This window comes from Neovison vison, chromosome 7 (assembly GCF_020171115.1).
Source record: "Neovison vison isolate M4711 chromosome 7, ASM_NN_V1, whole genome shotgun sequence".
Taxonomy (NCBI): Eukaryota; Metazoa; Chordata; class Mammalia; order Carnivora; family Mustelidae; genus Neogale; species Neogale vison.
In genome coordinates, this window is record NC_058097.1 from 9,071,462 (window position 1) to 9,097,144 (window position 25,683).

General features: G+C 41.7%; 1 protein-coding gene across 1 annotated transcript in view; it reads right to left on the reverse strand.

Moving 5' to 3' along the window:
- WWOX (WW domain containing oxidoreductase) overlaps positions 1 to 25,683 on the reverse strand; it is a 935,050-nt gene that overhangs the window by 648,395 nt on the left and 260,972 nt on the right. The window contains exons 7-8 of the mRNA XM_044255679.1: positions 15,837 to 16,022; positions 9,962 to 10,226 (exon numbers count right to left, since the gene is read on the reverse strand). Coding sequence (XP_044111614.1) covers positions 9,962 to 10,226; positions 15,837 to 16,022 — 451 coding nt within the window. The remainder of the gene's footprint in view (positions 1 to 9,961; positions 10,227 to 15,836; positions 16,023 to 25,683) is intronic.

A 25,683-nucleotide genomic window follows, 5' to 3' on the forward strand; every position in this document is an offset into this window, starting at 1 on the left:
AAGTTCCAAGATTTTACAGTTGGGTTTTTTTTTTCTTCTAAAGAGTGAGAATACTAAGAAAATATTATGCAGGTCTCAGTAGTTGATATACAGTATTTTTTTTGGATCTGGCGAATATACTTTTTATAACTTTTCTGTGAAAGGAGGGACCTTCTAGCTCAGATTACTTGGACACTCTTACTGTTTATTCTTCCCTTTTTTGAGCAGTCAGAAGAGATTTCTCTCAGTACTTCAAATAAATAAGATATCCAGCTGAACAAACACCATACATTCCCGTGGATTACTTTGGCTTCTTAAAGAATATTTCACTTTCTTTTTTAGAAATGTAAATGATTAAAGAGACCCCATCATATGAAACTCAAAGAGGAAATGTTTCCAAGTGGTGCAGATTCTCTATAAGGTGGTATGTGGAGAAACAAAGGCCTCAGCTCAGTAAAAAAGCTTGATATTTCACAGGGGAAATTAGAATATGACTAAATAAGATACTTCACTTATTATACATTTTGAAGGAGAGGTTTTAGGCCATGAATACTTTCAGAATCAATATGTTTAACATTCAAAATCAATCTCTATAATATTTTCTGAAAACAGTAAAATGAAAGTATTTTTCCCCTTCCATTCCTACTTAAAAAACAAACAAAAGAAAACAAGACTATATATAGTTTGGAATAAGGCTATTCTACATGGACTTTGAAAAGATCGCTGAGCCTTATTTAGCTTCATAGCTTAACAAAAACAAACAAACAAACAAAACAAAAAACAAACAAAAAAAAAACCCCAAAACAAAAAACAAGTCCAGGGTATCTGGCCAATTTTTGAAACTCAATCAAAACTCGGCAATACATGTTTCTTTAGAAAGAAAATTTGGGCCATCTATTAGCATGGTCCCCTCTACTAAAGCAGCAAGAAAATAAATATTTGACTTTAGGAAACATAATCCACACGTTTCTTTATTCTTTTCATAAGCTTTCTTATTAAAGGTCTAAATCTTATCTCCCATCATGAGGCAGAAATGCATAAATACAGAAAAAAACAAAATGGGTACCTCTGATACCTCTCTCAGCCCAGAAAGAGGGAAGAAGACAAGAACACAGAAAAAAGGCCACTGGGAGAGCAGCAAGGCAAACATCAGCGTGTCAGGGATGCATGCTACGGCGTGAGGCCAAGAAGTGTCAAAGCCTGTGAGTAAATCTGCCACCACATAAGCCTCCAAAAAGGCACTGGAAAAACCCAGTGAAACTGAACTTCTCAAGTACTCCCTGCCTCCCAGTCTCCGCGCCACTGTGAAATCCTCCTCCTCTCCCTGTGAATGTGGGTCACACCCTGTGACTGGCTTCTAACAAACAGAATGGGCAAAAGTAGCAAGATGTCACTTCTGTGGTTAGCTTGCAAAGGGCTGTCACCTCATCTTGCTGGTAGACCATTTCCTCCCTAACTTCCTCACTCTGATAGAGCAAGTGCCATGCTGCAGAGGCGCCTCCGGCAGGGGACTGAGAGAGAAGCCTCTAGCTAACAGCCGGAGAAGAACCCAAGTGTCCAATCTACTAGGCCACAGGGAGCTGAATCCTGTCAACAAGCTCGTGACCTTGGAAGTGGACCCTTCTCCAGCTGAGCCTTCAGATTCTTACAGCCCTGCTCACACGGTGAGTGCAGACTGGGAGTTGACCCAGAAACAGAGGGCCCAGTGAAACCACACCGGGGGTTCTAGACCTACAGACACTGGAATGTAAGTAGACAGGGTGTCCTATTTATAAAAGGGCATAGGCTGAAATAGGTGCTTGTGAGAAAAAAGAGAAATTCTATATGCCATGCCCGTTTACACTCTAATTCCAACCTCAGATCCCTTCATTCTGCTTCCCTCTCCTATGGCGAGTCTAGCTGGGTCTGAGTTTCTAATGGCCTCGCTTCGGGCTCATGACCATTAACAGAGATGCAGTTGGCTTTACGGCAAATTTGGACCTTTGGGGTCTTCTGGGCCAGTCACTCCCAAGTGCAGGCCCAGCACTTTCAACAACACAATAGTGACACTCCCATGGGTTTTCCAGAAGTTGAATGTATTCCACAATCAGGTCCTATTTACAGTTTTTGGCATTAAAATACCCATTCCTTAAAAATCAGTGGTGACAGTTGATGGTGGTAGGTTTGTTTTTCTGGTTTGAGAACTAAAAGTACGAATCTACGTTGGTATCCATTTCTTATTTCCATTAGACTTATACTGTTTTCTAAAATCCATAACCCAAAGGACCACTAATTTGATCGACTGACTCATTTTACAGATAACAAAACTGAGGCCCAGAAAGGGTAAGTGACTTGCTCAGAGATGCTCAACTGTCTGATTACAGCAAACCCTAAAATCAAGTGAGACAGAGATAGGGATGTAAACCAGGGAGCCTGGAGCCTGGCACTGAGTAGGTCTGCACATGACATGAAAACCTCCACTCATTTTCAGTGTGTTCGTTTCTTCGTGTCCTAGGAAGGGGTGGGGTGGGGGTGGGTTTCAGTTTCTGAGCAATCGAGAACACCAGATCCAAGTTCTCTTATTGCTACTGAACACACACGTCACTGTCCACCTCACAAGGAATGATCAGTCTGTCTGGTGAGCTCTAGAAATGTCCCTGTCTGCAGGAAACAGTGCAGCAGCATCATCGTCCCTGGGCAGGGGGAACGAAAGCCCCTGGCATCTGTCTCCTCGGGAAGGCCTCCGATGCCTACGCTGTGCTCCAGCCAAAAACCACTGGAAAGAAGCATGAAATCAGAGAAAAGGAAACCAGGAGGGGAGGATCAAAGGCAGCACCATGGACTTAAAAGCAATAAAAGAGCTTGTGAGGGGCCGGGGACCAGGGCCGCGCATTACCAACACGCCGGCAGGGGTGCAGGAGAAAGGAAGCCACGGAAGATAAAACTAGGGGAATTTCACATCTTGGCTAAATGTTCATTAAATAATTTGTCACACATATTAAGGCCAGATAGTCACTTTTTCCCCACGTGGGTGCTCATTCGGGAACAAAGGCCCAACCAGACTTAAAACGCTGAAAAGCAAGGCAGAGAAAATGGTATGATGAGAAGCTAAGGCCCCACAGAACTCTGTATTTCTCTTCCCTTTGTCTTTAACAAGAAAGGGCTGATCTTCCCTCAAAGCTAAGGTATGGCTTCAAACAGGCAGCTGGTCGTGGGGTGGAGGCACCTGGGTGACTCAGTCTGTCGAGCATCCCACTCTTGATTTGGGCTCAGGTCACGATTTTGAGGTTGTGGGATTGAGCCCCATCTCGAGCCCCAAGTTGGGTTATGCACTCAGTGCAGACTCTGCTTGAGATTCTCTCTCTCCTTCTCCCTCTGCTTCTACCCCTTCCCTTGTGTGCTCTCTCAAATAAATAAATAAAATCTTCTAATAAATAAACAAATAAAATAAAATGTTGGTTAAAAAAAAAAAATGAAAAACACAGGCAAACCAGAGGGCCTGCGTTGTGCCCCACTGCAGCCCGTCCAGTCCCAGCTACCATTCTGCATGTTACTCGGGCTGCGATATGGTTCTTCTGTGCTCGGTGGTCACAGGGTTATGGGACCTTTGGTGACCCAGAGCCGTCACTGAGAACAGGCATCGACTCGCTGGAAAGAGAGGCAAACTTTTGCTGGCCTGAGAACATAACGATGACAGTAGCAATGACAAAAACAACCACAGTAATAAATACCGAACATCTAGTATGTTTGTCAGGCTACAGAGTCATGATCTTTGATTCCCAACATGTGAGGTAAGAGTAATACCAGTTAGGGTTTGTTGAGTATCGCACACATCCTAGATGCGGTGTTTTCCTCGGTGCCTTCAATTTTCAACACAAGCCCATGAGGCAGGTGTAACATCCCAGTATCACACATGAATATTAATCAGGTTAAAAATGTGCCCAAGAGGTAGCATGGGATGGAGCCTGTCCTGTCTTACCCAAGCCTTGCGGTTCTCCCCTTACACTTTCCCTCCATACACACCCCGATGGCAGATCCCTTAACCGGTGCTTGCCTAGAAATATGGAGGGGGCCTGGGTTCTGGTCCCAGCTCCCCTGTGTACTAGCTGTGGGGTGCGAGCTGGGCCCCCTGACTCATCCACTTCCTTATCTGCACATTCTGAACTGCAGGGGCCTGCCCACCTCAGACAGACTGATGGTAAGGGATGCCTTAATGGCTGCCATTCATTAAGCACCTAATCGTCTTTCATTTATTCATTTACAAATATTTACTGAGCATTTACTTTATGGACCAGGGATACAGTAGCATGAATGCTAAAACAGCACATTCAAGAGAGGGGGAAAACCATTAAATAAACACCACAGAAATTATTTTTCTAAACTGCATCTGTGTTCAGTATTATAAAGAGAAATTCTGAGGTCCTTCCTTCGTTCACTCAGCACCCATGTACGGAGTGCTGGTATGAATCAGACAGCACTATGAGCATCAGCTCTTAGGAGAGCACAGAAAGGGGGTCTTGACCAGATCTTGATCTGATGCTTCCTTGGGGTGTGATGTGTGGACTAGGTTTTGAAGGATGAGTAGAAAGTAACTGAAAGTAGAGGAAAAGGAGGGTTTTAGACTAAAGGACAATATACTACAACATCCTAGGAAAGGAAGGAGAATGGGGCTGCAAGTAGCTTGAGGTGATACTGGTAGCAGAGAAGGGACCAGACAAGGCGGGTGCCACCCACTCAATTCTAACTTGCTTCCACAGTGACCCCATAAAATAGACAGCATTTCTAATTGACAGATGAGAGAACTATATACACACTTATTCAACAGACCCTGCTCAAAAGCCATTATCCCACCCTTCTTTCTTGCCACCAGATCTCACCTCCCACCCTAGAGATAGAAAAATGCCAGAAATGCACTTTCCCAGTCTCTCTGTACCTAGGATATGGACAAGGGATGTGGGAGCTGAAGGCAAGTCTGCTACAAAGGACAGTTCTGAGATAGAATGTTCTTATCCTTGATAAAGAAGGGAGACATGTAAAGAGGGGTCCCATCCCTCCCATCCTACCTTCAGATGTCATCACAGATGATGCAATGGTTGGTGCTATTGCAGCCATCTTATAAGCATGAGAGAAAAGCCAAGACAATCACAAAGGAGCTGCCTATACAGTAGCTAAACATACCCTTGGCAGCCTCTGGATTTCTGTATATACGAGGAAAAACAAACCGCTATTACTCCAAACACTTTTAACTGGGTGTTAATAACTCACAGTCCAAAACATAAAAACTGACATAGAATATGAGCCTCAAAAAGACTGAAGCATTTCAAAATTATATAATGAAAAGTGGTGGAAATGCTGCGTTTTGAATACAGGCATAATGATTTTAAATCTTTTGCTCTTTTTCATGCTACCATTTCCCTTGGACGCTGAACTGAGCAAATACTGTTAATTTTAAAGCTCTGAACAGAATCAGAGGTGACTAATAAAACCAATGCCAATGATAATCCTGGAAAGTGAGAAGAATGTATGAGGCCACAGGGATGTGACCTCAGCAGGAAGAACGCTGCCTCTAGGTCCTTCTGTGGGGTTCTGCAGGAAAGGTCAAGTGTGGCCGGACCACGGTGGGGCCTCAGGAGTCTAGTTTTCCAACATATCTGCAATGGCAACAGCAAGGCAGAAAGAGAATTGAGCCCTCATTTGGGAGTCCCGAAATATTTCCATTAGTGGAGAACATGCTGGAATGTCTGCATTGAAAAGCATATCTCCTCCTCCCAACACAGAAAAAGGCCCCTGCATTTCATTCCAGCACACCAGTAAAGATCCGAATGGGGTTTGTCCTTGATCATATCTAGAGTATAGTCAGCTGCAGGTATTTAAAGGGGGGGGGAAGTATTTTTCTAAAACACTAATTTAAAGAACAAATCAACATCTATTATCTCCTTCATTATGTTTTAAATTATACAACTATAAATCACCCCGCAGCGGGTTATTCAAGGGCAGAATTACTCAGCTTGGCTTTTGCGAAGGTTAGAAGAATGACATCTTGTGCTTTTCCTAGTTATAATTTATAACTTTGCAACAGAACCAGCGTTGCAGGTCCATCCATTAGCGGGGTAGCTGCACATCTGTTAAAACTCAGCACAATGACTGGCTTTACACGGCCACAGGAAACATAACTCAATCATTCCAGAAGTTCTACAAACTCAAGCCATTTTTTTAACGTAAAATGATTTGAAAACGCAGTTCCCTAAAACATCTGCTAAGCTCTTGCTACCCTAACACATGATATTCTTTCTACTGTTACCTGCCAACATAAATATTTGGTCACACAAAACACCCTAAGAGGCCACGTGACAGCGTTCAGCTTCAAATTTACATACCGATCCGCAAAGGGCGGGCTTGGACCTAGGAACACTAGCTCAGATGTTGTTTACCAGAAATGGTAAATGAAAGTTTTTGTCGGGGGGTGGGGCAGAAAAGACTGAGGGTTAAGTTCATGAAGATACTCTCAAACATTTTAAAAAGGAAACCTAACTACACAAGAAGAGATGTACAGGGCGGGGGCGCTGTGAGGAACAAGGGCACTCTGAGGAGCCCCTAAAGGGTCTGCAGACGAGTATGCCATTCTCTTGGGCAAGCTGGGCAAGTCCTCTGTGCTTTTTAACTACAAAACGAGGGTAATAGTTGTAACTGCAGAGCCTTTGGAAGGAATCCCTGAAGACACACATGCTGAGGCATAAAGCATCATGATGTCTGGCCTAAAGTGCCAAGTCGCATCCTACCTGGCTGTATGGCAGGAACTAAAATCAACACACAGGGCAACAATCACCAATAGCCAAAATTACCCTTGCAAGTCTTTTCTATCGCCGGGTCTGGTTTTGTAAATTGCGTTACTTGGAGAAATACCTATATATGAACACTTTATATACGCTTACAATGTATATTCATACATGCATATGCAAAATATAATTGAGAGTATCTTAATGGCATTAAAGAAAGCTAGAAAGACAGGAAAGTAACAGATAATATACACACCATGGATGTGACTTTGTTATCAGAAAGCTCCCAACAAACTTTAGCTTCCTTTAAGATGTTTCAAAAGCAGTTAAAGAATCCTGTATATATTTAAAAACAACCCTATTCCCGGGGCATCTGGCTGGCTTAGGAGGCAGAGTGTGTGACTCTTGATCTCAGGGTTATAAGTTCAAGAACCACACTGGACAAAAAGCTTTCTTTAAAAAAATAAAATCCTATTTCCATTTGCATGTATTATTTTTATTTTTACACAAATTGGAGACAAACGTTCCTCCCCCTCCCAGCACCCCCAGACTCCTCATCCACCTGCCCTGACCTCCAGAATTCAAAGGGAGGAGATGCCAAAGCCAAAGATTTACCAGTAGGGGTCGCTGTGCTGAGATTAATCCCTATGAGTTTCTCATTAGTGATTATTATACTGCAGGCGGCCAAAATGGAAAAATTAATTAATTTCAAAGTGATAATGCATTTACAGCAACAATTAGAAATGTATAACTGTAAAAGGGCAACATTTAAAAGACAGATTACATTTAATAAAGTTGCACAAGAACATCCAATTGTAAAATTACTGATCTGCAACAATATTCCTTAAAGAGGCACTTAAAATAGCCTGACTCCATGAAGGGTGACCTAATTACTGTAACTAAAATCACCGTAGTCACAGCAAGTCACAGCAAATAAAACAGGGACATTGATATTAGAATACTGTTGTTTAATACTTCAGGGAGCCAGCCCGGGTGGAGAAGCAAAGGCAGAGCCTCCAAGCACAAGGCTGGGCTGTGCTTCTGGATTCTATGACCTTGTGCAACGGCATGTGTACTGGTATCAAAGGAAACACTTCTGGAGTGAAATGCAGACAGAGCTGGGAGGCACAGGCAGCCAAGTGGTGATGAGGATGTGGCATCCACGCTAAGCTTCAGGCGTTTAGGAGCCCAAATTTCACAGGGGTCAGAAGAGGATGCAACTAACTATACGGCTTACGTCCAAAAACAAATCTGTGTTAAAAAGGTAGAAATGCACTCTGCATTCACGAAACAAATGTCTTATCATGACAGAAGGAGTGTCAAGCCACATACAGAAGGATGAAACATCAGAGCGACTTTTCAGGAAGCCCAGTCTGTTCCACGTCACACAGCCCCGTCCCCGGTTACAGTCATGCCAATGCCTCCCCTACACACGCGGAGTCCAAAATGTTTACGAACGAGAAGGGAGTAGCTGTGAGTCTGACAAATTAGTTCCCATTCCAACTCTTATAAACCGAGTCCTAGAACTCTTATGGCTAAGAACACCACCCAACACCTAAATATAGAAAAATAGTATTAGAAATTTCCTAAAAGTCAAAACTTACATACACATTTCAAAGTCTTCATAATTTATATGCTTATCTTAAAAAGTGTATTTGTGGCGGATAAAAGATGCTGTTCCTCAGTTACCAGCAGACAAGAATATGGAAATTTCATTCTGCTACGGCTTCCCAGGGGACCAGAAGTACATGTTGAAGACCAGGCTCTCTTCATCTGGACACCCTTCCTACTGTGCCAATAACCTTCTCTTTGGGCCTCTGGGGACGGAGACAGAGGTCCCCCCACAACACCACCACCAAACTCCCTTCCAGCTTACAGACTCCCTTAGTTCTGTAACCCTTATATGCAACACAAACAATTACGTTTTGTGCAACAGTTCTCTCCAAAGGTGATACAACAACAAGAATAACAACCATCATAACAGGAATACTGCACACCTACTACACACAGACACCATGCTGGGCACATTATTTAACTGTGTTTTCTGATATGAAATATTTAAGTGTAAATGAATCATAAATCTAAATTAAAGTAAAATCAAATTAAAAATTCAGTTTCTTACCTGTATCAGTCACTTCTCAAGGGCTCCATAGCCACATACGGCAGGTGGCTACCACACTGGATAGTCAGAATAAAATCATGACAAATGCTATACCCATTATTATAAAATGTCATATCCATTATGGCCAATCCCCCACCAAGCCACAGGGCCATCTTAGTTGTGAGGAATCAGGCTAGGATTGGTTAAGTGCCTTACCCACAATATGTGGGAATGGCCACTGGAGGAAATAAACTGTATTCAGAGGCCACAGGACCTTTCCCCAGGATAATGATTTCACCTTGTGATACTTATAAAGCCCAAAATGTGTCTGGGTCTTTTCTGATGACTTGATGTTAGTTAGTTAAGTGGAATAGTACTAGTTTGCACTAACTCCGAATGTTTTTAAAGTCCTCTTATTTAGAAAAATACCATATCAAATATATTGTGTAAAATGTGCATTGTTCATTTAAAAGACTTTCTATTAAAATGTTTTCATGGAAGATGTCTCTAGATGTGGTTGTTATACAACCATCAAAAATGTAAAAATTTCCTATTTTCCTTGTGAACATTTCCAAATCTAACCACAGAAGTGTTTCATTGAAAAGGACCCACCTTTGGGGAGGTAAAGAATAAAATGCACTTCCAACCAACGAAATGTTCTCCAGATGAGATTTCCACTCATTAAAGAAGAATTCAGAACATCAAATAACGATTCTCAGTGGAAACAAAGGAATCACTTCTGCTGATAATTCAGTGATCACAAATCCATGTTTTTCACATACTGACCCAAAATACCATTATCAAATACTACCCTTTCTGCATAACAGCAATAAAACAATGGCATCAAAATAGAGAGAAGCATTTCCATCAAGACTTCTAGCCATCCTTAATGCAACATTTGACAACCACATCTACTACCCAGCCCTCCAAGAGCCTTTAGAGAAACAGATGCCATCTACATCCACTGAAGTATGATCGAGAGCCCTTTCGGACAGCTCTGACAGGCCTGAGGATGGGACTTTCAAGAACAGACTCATCACCACAAGACGCAAGAAGTTGAAGAGAACACAGGAGTCCATAAAGGGTGCACTGAAGGTGTTTGCGGCGACAGAAGCTGTTCACTTACCATGGACTTGGTGAAAGGCCGGGCCAAGGTAAACAGCAGCGTGTACACCCACCAGTTGCGGTGAATGGAGGAGTACATCATGTTTCCAGGATGCACGGCGTTGGACGTGACCCCGCGTGGGGATAGGCGGCGGTGGAGCTCATTGGAGAAGAGAATGTTGCAGAGCTTGGACCGGTTATAAGCCAGCATGGCCCAGTAGTCATTTTTAGATGGAGAAAGGCGGCTGAAGTCCAGTTTTCCCGAGGAATCACTAATATCTGTGAATCTAGAAGAAGAAGAAGAAGAAGAAGAAGAAGAAGAAGAAGAAGAAGAAGAAGAAGAAAGAAAGAAAGAAAGAAAGAAAGAAAGAAAGAAATATGACGTGAAGCAGCCAATCTCAATTTCTGATACTAGCATCTTTTTTCTTAATTAGAAATCTGAGGAAACCGGAGACAACTGTGAACAACTGAGAACATAATTCTGCAAATGTAGAAACAGTCTCCCTTAGAAACTGACAATAGTGATTTAACACAATAAACCAACTGGGTCCAAAGACAGAGTAAATAAAGGCCCAAACCCAGAAATGGGGCAATTTTAACATGCTGAACTCCCCCTCCCTCTAACATGGATTTTTCAAAACCTTCAGCAGGAAGTTCAAGGATAATTAAATTAAATGGAAAAGCATCTTAAATAAAGGGCTGCTGCTTTTGGAAGCAGAAAGACACCACATTCCTAACCTTTGACGGGGCTTTCCTGGGTTGTTTTAGCCAACAAATGCATGAGCCCTGTGTATTTTCATTTGAGCATCCAAGTAAATATAGATGAGTCTTGCTGCCCCCAAGACTCTTTTCCAGATTAAAAATTAATGATTATAAAGGGGTTATAACCTTGGTGAGGTGCCATCAATAGTCTTATACGTTTAAAAGATAAATGTAAACAAAGCCAAAATGAGTTCTGGCAGAGTCTACTGTTTTTAAGTATACCCATGGCATGGATACACACAAATCAAAGTAAGTAGTTGGTGTTTTATAATTGGGTCTGACGGAGTCATTAAACACCAGCTGTTTGGTCCTTTCTTTTCTTTCCTGTTCTTTCTTTCTGTAACAAAGTAGTGACTGCCCTAAAAGAAAAGATAAAAAAGAATCCTAACAAAAGGAATTTTCTAGATGATGGTGATGGTGCCAGCCTTGTTAAGGACCCCTCACAGCTTCCTTCACTAAATTAACTCTGCGGATTTGCACCAAGTACTAAGGAAACATAAGGGAGTACTCTGGGTAACTGCTGCAGAAACAGAAGCAAAAGGTAAAACAAAAATTATGGAATAATCTGGTTGTTCCTTAAGATGAGCAGTTCAGGCTGAGCTATGACCAAGGAGAAGCATCACAGGGACAGATGAAATTCATGTTTTAATGGAAATTAGACCTCCCTTCTGCAGGACTCAGTCAGTGACATCCAATTTCTGGTGTTAAATGACATTGCTGCTCTAAAGTCATCAACAAAGCCGATGGCCAGAAACGTTATCATGGAAACAGCAACAAGACTCTGAAACTAATTGTTGGTTGCCTATTTCCAAATCCCGAAACTACAGAAAGGACCCAGACTTCTGAGCTTAATCATCTAAAGCAGTAGAACTTAGCGGGAAATTTGAAAATTTATGGGGGCCTTTTTCTGGTGGTTATGATGATTGCCAGCGGGGGCCGGGGATGGTGGATATCCTGCAATGCAGACAGAGTCTTGCTCAGTGAAAACTGGCCCACTGGACATTCACGCAGATGAAAAGCCTGTGTATAATGATCTGAGCCTAGAGCCTGTTTTATATACATGCACAGTTTTTATATACATGCACAGTTTTAATCCACTGCATTTCTAAGAGTACAGTGTAACAGCTATACAAATGAAGAATGAACTCATGTTGATATTGCATGGGTTCTGGGGGGAAGGTGAGCCTTGAGTCCATGCTGGTAGTATATGAGTATGCAGTGCCACACACCTGTTAATAGTCTGCATTTGTGAGTACCCCAGTGGAGGGGACTTACGCAAGGGCACGCACATCTGATTACTTACCTTTCCTATAGTCCTGTGCAAGTAAGAAACAGGCTATTTTATTTCACATTTATTTTTTCTTCCCATTACAGTTAAGCTAGCATACTGAATTAAAATATATTTATGCAAGGAAGCTGCATTATTTCTGAACTTTATTTCAACATGTAATATGGTATCACAAAAAGAGACTGCTGAAAATCCAATGATCCAACATACGGGCCATGTCTTAGAAATTCTACCTATTCTAAGTAGAAAGTAGCATCAAGGATCTAGACTGCATCTAAATGGTACGGGATAAAAATTACATCCTTCTCTCATTCTCCCCTCTTCTTTCCATCAATTTTGCTGAAAACCATTCTTGGCATATTTGTTTAACCCAATCCAGCTTGAGAGCTATTTCTTCCAGGCAACTCTCCCCAGCTGCTTGTTGTCATAATGATTTCTTGGGTGGCAATGGGAACAGATTGAAAGCCATGCAAAGCATAAAGAAAGACATGTTTCCATGGAAATTAGGCACCCACTTGCCAGGACCCAGGCCATGATGTCCCTAGTATTCAATGACCCCACAGTGCCCCACCCCAACATCAGTAACAAAGCAAGTGATGCCATCTTTGGCTTTTATCTGTACACTGTGCCTCTGTCCTTACCACACCAGACTGCAAGCCATTTAATCACCTGCTTCCAACTCTGCACTGTGAATTCCTAGAAGGTGGACAGTAAGCCCCTTACATAATGCCTACCACCATGCCTGACACATAGCAGGGACTAATTACAGGGTTAGAGAATTAAAGTTTGGTGGTGGGCCTGGAATTCCAAACTAGAGGCCCAAGTTTCCTTATTTGAGCCTTGTTCCAAAGGGAAAATTTAGCATTAGTTTCAGGTCCTCTAGGTACTTCATCAATAGGCATATGTGTGTAGCACTTCAGAAGTTTAGAACGAATTCTCTGCTTTGGCTTTTAAGGACAACACAGAAGTATCTCATGACTGAGGAATACCAGGCAGGTTAAGAGGGGGAAAGGAAATGATTCCTAGTCCTTAATCTAAAAATAAGGCAACACACACACACACACACACACACACACACACCATGCTGAGAAATCTGATGGAACACAGTGGAAGGAAATTCTTAGGATGGAGAAGCACACCTACTATACAGCAGGCCCACGCTTTGCAAGCAGCCCCCACTCCGTAAGAGGGCACCTAACTTTCTCCCCTGATAATCTCCTGAGCAACAGACCCATTTTTAAGGTCTGATTAGCTTGTACTGACAGTCCTCTGGAAAACGGGAAGGGTAGGGAGGCTTTTTGATTCCTCTGAAGCAGGGCAGGCTTCCTGAAAAGTGACCATGTTCACCTCTCAGCTCAAGTGGCAGTGAAACAACTCTTAAAAGGCTACCTACCCTATTTTCAAGTTGAAAAACTGACAGTGCCACACAACAATGTCTTAATAGAATTATCCTCCTACCGATACAGTAAAATGTTAGCATTTGCTCTCTGGACATTAACACTTGCTGTTTGTGGGGATCTCTATCTTGTATTTCTATATATACTGCTCCTTTTTTTCCTTTTTAACCGAGGACTTTTAATTACCAAACACAAATAATTAGGCTGGATTCTATGTAGACAAAAGCTAGTACGTTCAAAGAATAAGACTGAATTTGCTTCAGAAGCTGTGTGTGTGTGTGTGTGTGTGCGTGTGTGCGTGTGTGCGTGTGTGCGTGTGTGTGTGTGTGTGTGTGTAGCAACCTGGCACTCAACACAGACACAGCCATTCAGAGCTCTACAGCCAGCCCTCTGCTCTTCTCATTCTATTTTAATTGTTATCTGAAAAATTTTCACAGCAAGGAAGTCGAGTTCTCTTTTCAATATGATGTATTTTGGGTATGCAGAAACCCCATTCCCTTGCTCAGACTCCAGATGAGTAACTAAAATACAGTGAAGACACAGGAAGGCTAATAAATATTTTGCCTGGGGGCAGTCTGGTATAATATTTTTCTGCAAACATAGGACTTTATTTTTCCCCTAACAGGGGGTCCTGACTCCAACCAAGAGACTCCACCAAGGTTTATGGAGGTAATTAGATATCCACACTTCCATTTCACAACATGGTTTAGGGCTCTGGGTCCTTGAGCAGTGAGCGAGTGCTTTCCCAGGACCGTGCTCCCAGTACTCACATTGTCATCTTGGGCACCGCAGGAGGCAACACAAGTGTAATAAACAAACCAGCTCGCGGGAATTAGCATTTTGTAAAAATACCCCCTAACAGGTGCCAAAGATGACCTGAAAGCAGAAAAATCAGTGCCCATCAGCAGATAGGAGTGGGCCTGATGAGACATTTCAGGAAGTCCTTGTCTCTAAACTAAAATGGGACTAATTCAGGAGACCAAGGCCCTTCCTTCCAATTCGTCTGCTCCATGAAATTAAGATTCAGATCTCCAAGGTAGGCTCGAATTATGCGGCAGTTAAGAAGAGAACAAAGACATCACATGAAATACCATTTGAGATACAGATTTACAAAGGGAAGCAAGCAGCTGACAATTCAACATAATCTCCCATTAAATACCAACTCATTTAAACCTATCCCGTGGTGCCCTCCACATCTGGCAAACGATCAGGGCTGGCAGATTTATTTCCAGAGCTCGCTCTCCCACGCCGGCCCCCACAGTAGCCTCCCTCACTCCTGAGCAGGGCCACTCCACTCCCTGCCCCCCGCCCCCACAAACCTGGTGTGATTTGCAAAGATAAGAATGTCCAGATTTTGTTACCACCTAATTACTAGATGTTTCGTGTCTTTTAACACAGGGGAGGATTATTACGGGCATTTTCCTTTCATTTCAGCCATCATAAATTTAAAATGGTAAAAGTAAATCTATCTGCAATGTGTCACTTATACCATAAGCCCCTGTGTTTGGGAGTGATAAAGGGTTCAGGCTAACCCTTGGCTGGTCTCTCTCTTCCAAGTCCCCGGGGTTACATTTTATGGAAGCATGATTAAAAAAATAAGCTTCATTCTGGGTCACTAAAACATTTCAGGACTTAAGACGGAGAAGAAGGGGGGAAAAAAATAGGCCCTTGCACATTATTTTTTTTCCAGCTACTTTGCAAAGGGTGAAAGCTCCCAACCACACCAGGAAAATCTCCCTAACATGCATTATCAAGCCTCACCCACGAAGTCCTTTGTCTTCTCCGACTACTTCTCTTTAGACAAATAGTTGTTTATCCAACTCTAGAAACAAATATGCTGAAAATACGACGAAATTTTCAAATGCCTTTTTAGTCAATTGGATATTCTCCTAATGGTAATAGGAGAGAAGTGCCATCTGATGTTTTAATTGAAATTTTAACCAAAAGAGGCATGGCCAGATTTCTAATATGTTCTAACTACAGTACTTTCCCTTTCTACAATTACACAGCTAATGTCTGCATTGAATTCCCTAATTTCTCATTATAAAACAATTGGATTTCATCTCGCAGTCTTTAATTGCATTGTTTCTCCTGCTAGAATAACTGCACATTCTTCTTGGTGAGGTGTTGAAGTTGTTGAATGACAAATCGATAAAGGTCAGGCATTCAGATTTAATCAATTATTATTCCATCTCAAAACAAAATCAATGAGGGGCCTGAAGTATAGTTGTAAAAGCCATCTACGTTGCTGTAGACAAAACCCCCTACTAATCCTACACAATATCAAAACACGAGAAAGACCCTGGAAAACTAAGGAAGCCAGGTTGAGTGTACCCACGCTTTCCGAAGGAGCATCGGTGAAAAGAATTTTCGGGAAAGAAAGCCTGCGGGAAACACTAGCTGGTACAAGGAGGGGGCCATGTGAAACAAAACATCAGACTGTAACCCACCTATGGGACTCCGACGAGACCACAACTACTCGGGCAGGAGCGGAGCGGCATAGGACATCCTGAAGGAGCTGGACAAGGTAGAAGTGCCCCAGATGATTCACCTGGAAGGTGGTCTCCAGGCCGTCTTTGGTGAGGCTCCAGGGTAGAGCAAAAGCCGCTGCATTGCACACAAGCACGTGAAGAGATCTGAAAAATAAAACATCCAACGTTGTGCAGACATCAACACTCTAAAATTAAAGATAGCCCATGCTCTGACAGGAATAACCAATTCTTCCCTGTCTTCAGGATCCATCAGTCGGAAACAGGATGTCATAGCATGAGCCATTCTGCTGGGTAAGGGCTTAGCCTATGAGTGGGCTGCAGGGCATCAGGAGTTCCCCAGCATATAGGACTTCCAGTGCTCAAACTGGGGCCATACTGGGCAAACTGGTCACCCTGGATAGAACCCAGATTCTAAAACCTAATTTTATCCGTGCATCTTAGTTTATTCAATTCTTAGCTTCTTTACCTAAAAAATCACAAAAGTCTTTAAAGTAGATTTAAGAAATAAAAGAGAAAACAGTTTGTATAAAGACCAACACAGGAACCAGCATTTAATAGATTCTAAGTAAACATATCAAGGGGGAAATGCTCTGTTTAAAGAGACAGGCACACACTGTTTGAATATATTCCTTCCAGAGGCTAAATCATATCTCCACTTTATTTTTATTTTTTTTTAATTTCTTTTCAGCGTAACAGGATTCATTGTTTTTGCACCACACCCAGTGCTCCATGCAATCCGTGCCCTCCCTGATACCCACCACCTTGTTCCCCCAACCTCCCACCCCCCGCCCCTTCAAGACCCTCAGGTTGTTTTTCAGAGTCCATAGTCTCTCATGATTCACCTCCCCTTCCAATTTCCCTCAGCTCCCTTCTCCTCTCCATCTCCCCATGTCCTCCATGTTATTTGTAATGCTCCACAAATAAGTGAAACCATATGATAATTGACTCTCTCTGCTTGACTTATTTCACTCAGCATAACTTTAGAAACAAGCAAGCCCAGGGACAGGTAAGTGGAGGTCTAGTATAATATTCTCTCCTATTTTGTATATATATAATTTGTTTCATAATAAAATTTTAAAAGGCAGAAGTAAGCCTTTCATGTGAATCAAAATCCTAAATCCTCATAGAGAACTGGTACTTGTGGGAGATAATCCCATGGTGCTAATAAGAATTATAAAAAGGTATTATTAAAGGTTATCGACACTGTTGGTAATTACATTGAAAATGCAAGAGATTACAAAATAAATGAAATGTAAAATTGGGAAATCATTAAATGACTCTGAATATATTCATATGGTGGAATACTATGCAACCATTAAAATGATCTATCTTTTGACCCTGTAAAACATGCATGTTATAGAACAAAATATATAATATTGTATGATCACACACACATAAAATACTAATGAAAGGTACACAAAAATGTGAATAGTAGCTGTCTCTAGCAGTGGGTGGAACCCTGAAATGTCCTAAAGTATCTTCTTTCTGAGTTTTAATTTTGATAAAATGCAAGTGATATGTGTATTTTCTTTTGTTACTTGTCCTTTGGGGGGTCTTATTTACGAAACCATTGCCGAACCCAGCATCACAAGGATACACTTCTATCTTTTCTTCTAAGAGTTTTAGTTTTAGCTCCTACATTTAGATCTATGGTCCTTTGTGAGCCACACAGAAGTAAAGTGAATGCAAGAGATCTAACATCATTCTTTGGCATGCAGGTATTGCAACTGTGGTAGCTGTGTCTCTTAAAAAGACTAATCTTCCCCACACTGAGTGGTCTTGGCACCCAGGATGAAAATCAGTTGACCAACTGAAAGAGTTTATTTTAGGACTCTCAGTTCTATTCCATTATTATGGTAGTACTACAGTCTTTGTTACTAAAGCTTTGTAGTAAATTTTTAAAATAGGAAGTGAGAGTAATTCAGTGTTGTTCTTTCACAAGCTTGGGTTGGCTTGTGAGGAGCCCTGCATGCACATATAAAGTTTAGAGTCAGCTTTCAATTTCTGCAAGAAAAAAAAGAGAGAGAGAGAGAGAAAGAAGAAGAAAAGAAGAAAGAAGAAAGGAGGAAGGAGAAGCAGCAGCAGCAGCAACAGAGGAAAGGGAGGAGGAGGAGGAGGGGGAGAGGGAGGAGGAGGTAGAGGAGGAGGAGACAAAGAAAAGCCAGCAGCAACTTTGATGAAGTTTACATTAAAATTGCAGATCAGGGGCACCTGGATGGATCAACTGGTTAAGTGTCTGCCTTCAGCTCAGGTCATGATCTCCAGGTCCTGGAATGTAGCCCTGAGTTGGGCTCCCTGCTCAACGGGGAGTCTGCTTCTCTCTCTCCCTGTGCCCCTCCCGGCTGGTTATACTCACTCTCTCTCTCTCCCTGTCTCAAATGAATAAATAAAATCTTTACAAAAAAATTTTCTTGTAAAGATTAATTTTGAGAATATTGTCTTCTTAACAATATTAAGTCTCTTGATTCATGAACATGGGATGTCTTTATATCCATTTAGGTCTTCTTTAATTTCCTTCTACAACATTATATAGCTTTTAAAATACAAGTTGATCACATCTTTCATTAAACATATTTGTAAGTATTTTTTTTTCTTGCTGATGCTATAGCAAATAGAATTGATTTCTTAATTTGATTTGGGAATTGTTGATTTCTAGTGTAGAGAAATACAATTGATTTTTGCATATTTACTTTTTATCCCCCAACCTTGTTGAAATTATCTATTAGATTTAATTGTTGGTTTTTTTTTTTAAATGGGTTTCTTAGTATTTTCTACACATAAGATCATTTCACCTGCAAATAAAGATAGTTTTACTTTTTCCTTTCCAATCAGAATGTCTCCTTCCCACCCTCAATTACTTTGGCTAGAATTTCCAGCACCGTAATAAATGGAAGTGGTGAGACTTAATACCCTTGTTTTGTTTCCTGATCTTAAAGGGAAAGTATTCAATCTTTGAGTATTAAGCAGAAGATTACGTATGGGGTTTTTTGTAGATGCCCTTTATCAGGTTGAGGAAATGGCCTTATAATCCAAGTTTGTTGAGTGTTTTTTTATCTTGAAAGGGTGTTGGACTTTTTCAAATGCTCTTCCTGTGTCCAATGGCATATTCTTTATTTTATTGATACAGTATATTACATTGACTTTCAGATGTTAAACCAACCTAGAATTCCTTGGATAAATCACACCTTGCCATGGTGTATAACCCTTTTCATATATTGCTGCTTTTGGTTTGCTAATATGTTGCTGAAGATGTATACATCTATATTCATAAGTGATACTGGTCTGTAATTTTCTTGTGATGTTTCTATCTGGTTTTCAAATAAAAGCATACCAGCCTTATATAGTGAGCTGAGAAGTTTTCCTTCCTATTCATTTTTTCTTAGTTTGCTAATAAGTGATATTAGTTCATTAATTATTCATAATATTAATGATATTATTAATGATTCCAATGATACTAATTTCATTAAGAGTTCATAATAAATGCTTGGTAGCAAGCATGAATTAATTTATCAATAGGGGGAAAAAAATCACTTCAGGGTTTTTAAAAAAGTATTTATGTAAATCTCATTGCCACTAGGCAATCTAAGTCTCACTGAGAAACTATCTTACTTGTTCTGTTGCCTGATATATCTCCAATCCATCACCTACCTAAGACCTAAAAGTAGTGATATGGCTGAGATCAGATGTGTTTGGGTGGGATCATCTGTTTTTCACTTATGGTTCCCCCAGCTGTCAATGCACAGTCCCCCCACAATCCAGTTACTCTCTGAACAGGTGACAAAAAATTTTTTGAGACATCTGGTCTACCTACAAGGTTCATCAGTTCCCATTTCAAATAGAAACAGAATCTACTCATTTATAACCAAAATAACCTGTATTTTGTAGTAAGGCAAGATGGCTGGAAAAAACAAAACCTTGAGAGAGGAAGGGGGAGACTGCCAAGTGATTATGACTTATATGTGATCTCCTTTCAGTTTTCATCTCCAATATCTGGGTCACTTTTTCAGTTGTTGATACTTTTTTCTCTTTCTTTTTTTTTCTTTGAGTGATAAATGGGGATTCAGCATTTATTAAGAGCTTTATGTACATAAGAAACTTAGGTGATTTGTACTATTATCAACATTTTACAAACAGGAAAACAAGGGATTAGAAACAAACATCCTGTGGTCCAAATAAGAATCAGAACCAGCTAAAATAAATAAAGAAGGAAATAAGTGAATAAGAACAAAATAAAACCAAAAGATCAGGTGAGTTCAAAGCTACTGTTCAACACCTTTCTTAGATAAGTTCCTTTAAATGGACAGAGCCAAGTGCTGACAGAAATTCTAGCTCGGTCATGATATTATACTTACCTGACTTGTGGCCAGGTAGTTAACATCTGTAATCTGTCTCCTTTCCCTGTAAACTTAGAACAGCTGCATACACCCTTCTCAAGTCTGTGATGAGTAAAATCCCAATATTTTGCAAGGTACATGCCAGGCCAAATCATTGTTACTTCCTTTGTCTCTATACCCTTCCCTTCTATCCATGCAAGAAAATGCAATTCTTCAAAGTTGATTTTTATAGTGTTTCCATGTCTTTAGGATAGGCCTGGGCATTCAGAATTTTGACACCATACCTCTTAGTAACAACATGGCCTCCTCTAGTTACCCTTATCCTTGCCTGTACATTTTCTCAAGGAAATGCAAAACACGCCAAGAAACCTGCTACCAAAGACCTCAGCCTGGGGGCATGAATCCACAGAGGACATGGGAAATCCTCTCCTCTTCACCAAATTTTAATACCCTTCATTAATGTTAATTGCACAACCCCAGAGGCAAAATATGTACCCTGTACCTAAACTTTGTCACCTCCATTAATTAAAAAGAGGCTTATGGAATATGAAACTATAAAGTGTTAGACTTTTTTTTTAATTGTAAAGACAGTTAATTGGCCTGTACAAAAGGAAAGGAATTTCTTTTCCCTCACTTTAATGAGGTTTTTATTATTCAAATGGCACATTTTGTTCAGTTTTGACTAAAAGCCATTGCAATTCCAAAGGCTCTGAGATGATGAATATTTACAGAATATCAAAAGGAAAGCTCAAACTATAAAGATAGAAGGGAAACAAAAATAGTATCATTCCAATTCCAAAGCTGAGCTGTTAGTCAGCACTCTGGGTCTGATTTCTTTTCTTCTTTGGTGGATTGTGGTCTGTGAGAGGTGAGTGAGGAGAGGAGAGGTCTTCAATGTACAGAAGATCCCAACGAAAGGGGGTGTGCTGCTTCTCTTTGGTTCTAATCTACCCAAAGCAAGAGGGGACCCTGGCATTCTCTGGGCCTGCTGGGGATGATGCCTGGGAAGCAGCATTCCTGCCCACCGGGGCCAACACATTCCTTTGGGCCAGAGAACAACTGTTCAATCATAAAGAGAGTGGCGACACGGTTCTTTAGCAGGGGGTAGTGCTCCTGCTCATTCATGGAAGCAATGATGGGCCAAGCTTTGGAGCCACAGTAGCTTTAAGTGATACTTCATACTGAAAGAGTGCCAGATGGTGATAATAAACAGAAGGGGGTCCTAGCACAAAGGTTGTCACTAACTGGCTTTCACAGAGCTGATCTCTAAGTTTTCCTCTCACTTCCCTGTTGTTTTTTTCTTCTTTTAAATTCAGATATAATTGACATATCACACTGTATTAGTTTCAGGTGTACAACTCTTCAAGCATCCCACCCATTGACTATACCCTCTCTCTTTCTCTCTTTCTGGCCTTTCCGACAGCTCATACTCCACTGGCTTATTCTTACTCTCTTCAGGCTAATCAGATTTTTTTGACCATCTACAAAGTGAAAATGCATAAAGAAGGAAAGAAAGTGGAGAAAAGAAACTGAAAGGAAGGAGGACAGACAGGGGAGAGAAGGCTGGAAAGAGAATTACGTCTACTTGACACTAGGGCTCTTTCAACTGGCCCCAGCCTCTCACTTCCCATTTGTGGACTATAGTTTAGAAATACTTGTCTCGATTCCTAAATCCCTTTTCCTTGCCCCAAACCCACTTCTTATCATCAAGATGACTGAAATCTTCCCCATGACCATCCAGAATCTCTGAAAGCTGCCTGGAGAGCAATGGCTTCCCAATCAAGAAACCCAACAACCTCCCCTCCATTGAAACCAGACTTCTCTGTCACCATGGACCTCCTCCTAATGTCACCACTACCCCATCTTCTGTCTCTCCCAGCCCTCCCTCTCCCAGCCAGGGACTCCAAACAACACGTCTATAAAGATGAACTTAGACCCACAGCTCCAGCCCCATTTTCCTCCCAAGTTCCAGAATCTCATTCAGATCCACCCCAAATCTAAACTCTTCATCGTCTCTCCTCAAGTCCTTCCCCTTCCTAATGTCCTTATTTCTAGTGGGTGATGATACTCTCTAACTAGTCCCCTGAATAGTAACACTTAGGAAGTATGTGCTACTCCATCTTCCTCTTTAGTCTCTATGACTAGTCAACACCAGCATCTCTAGAAACTATTAATATTTTTCCAGTCCCCTACATTTCCAATGGAATGAGCATTAAGATGTTCTGACTAGATCTTAATTATGGGTCCAGTGTACCCCTTCACAACTACCAAGAGCAGACTTCTTCAGGAAATTGTTCTTGACTGATAGGTACCATCAATCTACAAAGTCATGCCCTGGACCCAGCTGCTCTGCTAACAAGGAGGACAACTCTGGTATGAGTCTTTCTTCAGGAACCTCTGGGATCAGGTGAAGCTAATCTCCAGTTGAACACAATCTGTTTTCCTCCCTACCTTCTCCTGAGAATATGCCCCCTAAATCACCGATAAATACGTCCCTGTCCCAGGCTTGACTTCTAGGGAACTTGAGCTAAGACAACCACCAGCACTCCATATCCTGTTGCCTTTAGCTCTGCCCCTGCAAAATCCCAGACCTGGTCTTGCTACCACTACTTTCTCCCTTATTTGACCTTACCACGAGTACTGGTAGTCCAGTTAAACACATTTTGAGAGTCTAACAGAAAAACTGATGAAGATATTTAAAAATTGATTAAACTAGATTACAAATAACCAGCATGTTAAAATCCTTTAGTAGTAATAATTAAATTATTTCATACCAAATAAATTGATAGATTTATTTATAATATTATTACATTGTTATTGTGTTATATAAAGCTGATAGGAATATATATTCCTGAACCCTGGATAAAGTGCTGTTTGAAGCCAATACATTTGTGGTAATTTATCACAACAGCAACAGAAAAGTAACAGAGTCAGGTAATAAATGTTTGCTCTTTTAAGTCGCTAAGTTTTGGGAGCGATTTAACAGCAAAAGATAACTAGTATATGCATCATGCTATATGAGAGAAACCAAACTCAAAAAGCTATGTGCAGAATATGTACATTTATATAACATTCTGGAAAAGGCAAAACTCTAGAGACAGAAAAAAAAATATCAGTGGTTGCCAGGGGCTGCGTGTAGGGTGGGAGTGACTCCAAAGAGCCACAGGGCAAATTTAGGGTGTGGGGGGTGGGGTAAGGGAAGGGTTCTGTACCCTGACTGTGGTGACTCCATGACCGTGTGTTCATCAGAACTTACCCAACTCCATTATTAAAGGGTGAATTTTACTATACGGAAAATGCAACTGAAAAAAAAAAAAAAAAAAGGCAGAAGCACAAGAGCGCTTTGTGTGCCTCCAGCAGCCTGACTCACACCCCTAGGAGGAGCGACTCGTGTATCTGCATGCTGACCGCACCCAGTGGGACCACAGCAGTTGCGCCTAGTGATCTCCATTATCTCTGGACCGACTTGCAGAGCACCTTGTACCTGACAAGCGTTGACTACAAAACTGTGAAATCTGACTAAGTCAAGTAAAATATGCATAGACTATTGACGATGCTCCTCGCCCTGGGTGCCAAGAAACAATGGAGAAGAAAGATGATAAAATCTACTCGCAGAGAGAACAGGTCAACGTCAACTGTGTAGAAACGAGAGAATACTGGGCCCATGTCTACAGCACCCATGCTGACTGCTCTCCACCCCGTCCTTCTAAGAGCCAAATCAAACCCCAAGTCCCCTGCAGAATCTTCCTAGACCCCTGCACCCATAAGAACGGTCCTCCTCTGAATGTGTACAGCATTTAGCAACTATGTAATTCCACAGGCAACTCCTGAACCTCGTCATGGCGAGAACTGCCTGTAAGTTCTCACCCAACACACAGATCCTTTCCTGTGAAACTTCACGTCCACATATAAGCACTGTAACAGCAGGGATGCAGGTCCACAGTGTTGTCATCCTATAAAACTGGGCGTAACACTTTAGTCCGAGAGGATGTTCAGTAAGCGCTTATTTGAACACATAGGTCTAGTAAACGTGAACTGAGACAGAGGCCTAGACTTGTTGCTTGCTTCGGGCAATCCTGTGACGTCAGTCTGAGGAAATGCTGGTAGTTCTTGGAATGTCAATGTTCTATTTTAACAACCAAAGGCAGACAGCATCAGTACCATGTTACAGTGGAAAACACCAAGGTTCAAAATGTTCCTTGCCAAGTAGCTGAAGAGGCCAGAACTGAGATCTAAAACTATCTGCCACCAAAATCTTTCCTGGGCCAGGAAAACACACAGGCTTTACACTCAGGGAACAGGAAGGCTTTCGGTGTGGAGCCAGGGGCTTGAACACAGATAGTGAGCTATCTGAATGGTACCCCTAGACTTGTTCAGTGCACACCCTGAACATCTATCTACAGGCAGCAGTACTCTGATAATGATGTTGAGAAATTAAACTCAAATAAAACACCAGAACTTCAGCCTATCTGCAACCCAGATCTCACCCATGGTGATGGTGTGCATGCAGGTTTCTGGACAGCAGAGCAATTAGTGACGTTGGTGTCACATGACTTTCTGGTCCTCGCTGACACTCGGACACACAGTACTTTCTTCCTGACGCTACTTGTCCACTTAGATGGACCTAAGGGGGTCCTTCACTCTGTCCCAGCTGCACCTTCTACACATCACAACCCATCCTGTCCCCCAGGCCTACTCAGGAGACTCTTCTTGCTTAAAGAATCCTTGCTCCTCATCTGGAAGATGGGCACTATCGCCCTCTTCTGAAATTCCGAGACACTTCCCCTGGACCTTTTACAAGGTTGTCAACAGGGTGATTGACAGAAAGACAGATACAAACAAAGGGCACAAGGTCCTTCGACCTATGACCACTAGACAAATGCATGGGTCAGGAGATTCAGCTGTTTCCCGAGTTCCGTGGCCTACAAGTCCCTGCCAAGACACCAAGCTCCTCCTGACACTGAGCCCTCAAGGGCCAGGTTCCTGTCTGTTTCCTCCGCAACCATCCACTGCCATTCTCAACCCTGCCAAGTAGTCTGAATGCTCATCAGTAACTGGCAATGACCCAACACTAGCACATCGTGAGATTACTATAAATAGAACATCACCTGAGCTGCAGCATCTCCCAGGAGGGGCTTCAATTCTGCTTGGGGTACATCCATTCCTACACTGCTTAACTCTTTGGGACACGATCTGTCCCTTATCTTTGCCTGCAGACTACAATCAATGTCCATAGGAAAGAAGTCTTTGTTTGGCCAGACTTCGTTTGCATGTAGTAAGAAGTAAGCCTTTGGTACATCATGAATGAATGAATCAGTGAATGAATGAATGAATCAAATCAATGCTATTTTCCCAGTGACATTTGATTTACAAATCACATTCCATAGCCATGTTTTACAATTTATTATTACCTAAAATATAGCCAAAAAAGCAGGAGAAAATTGGATTTGGTTCTAGCTGATCCACGAAGG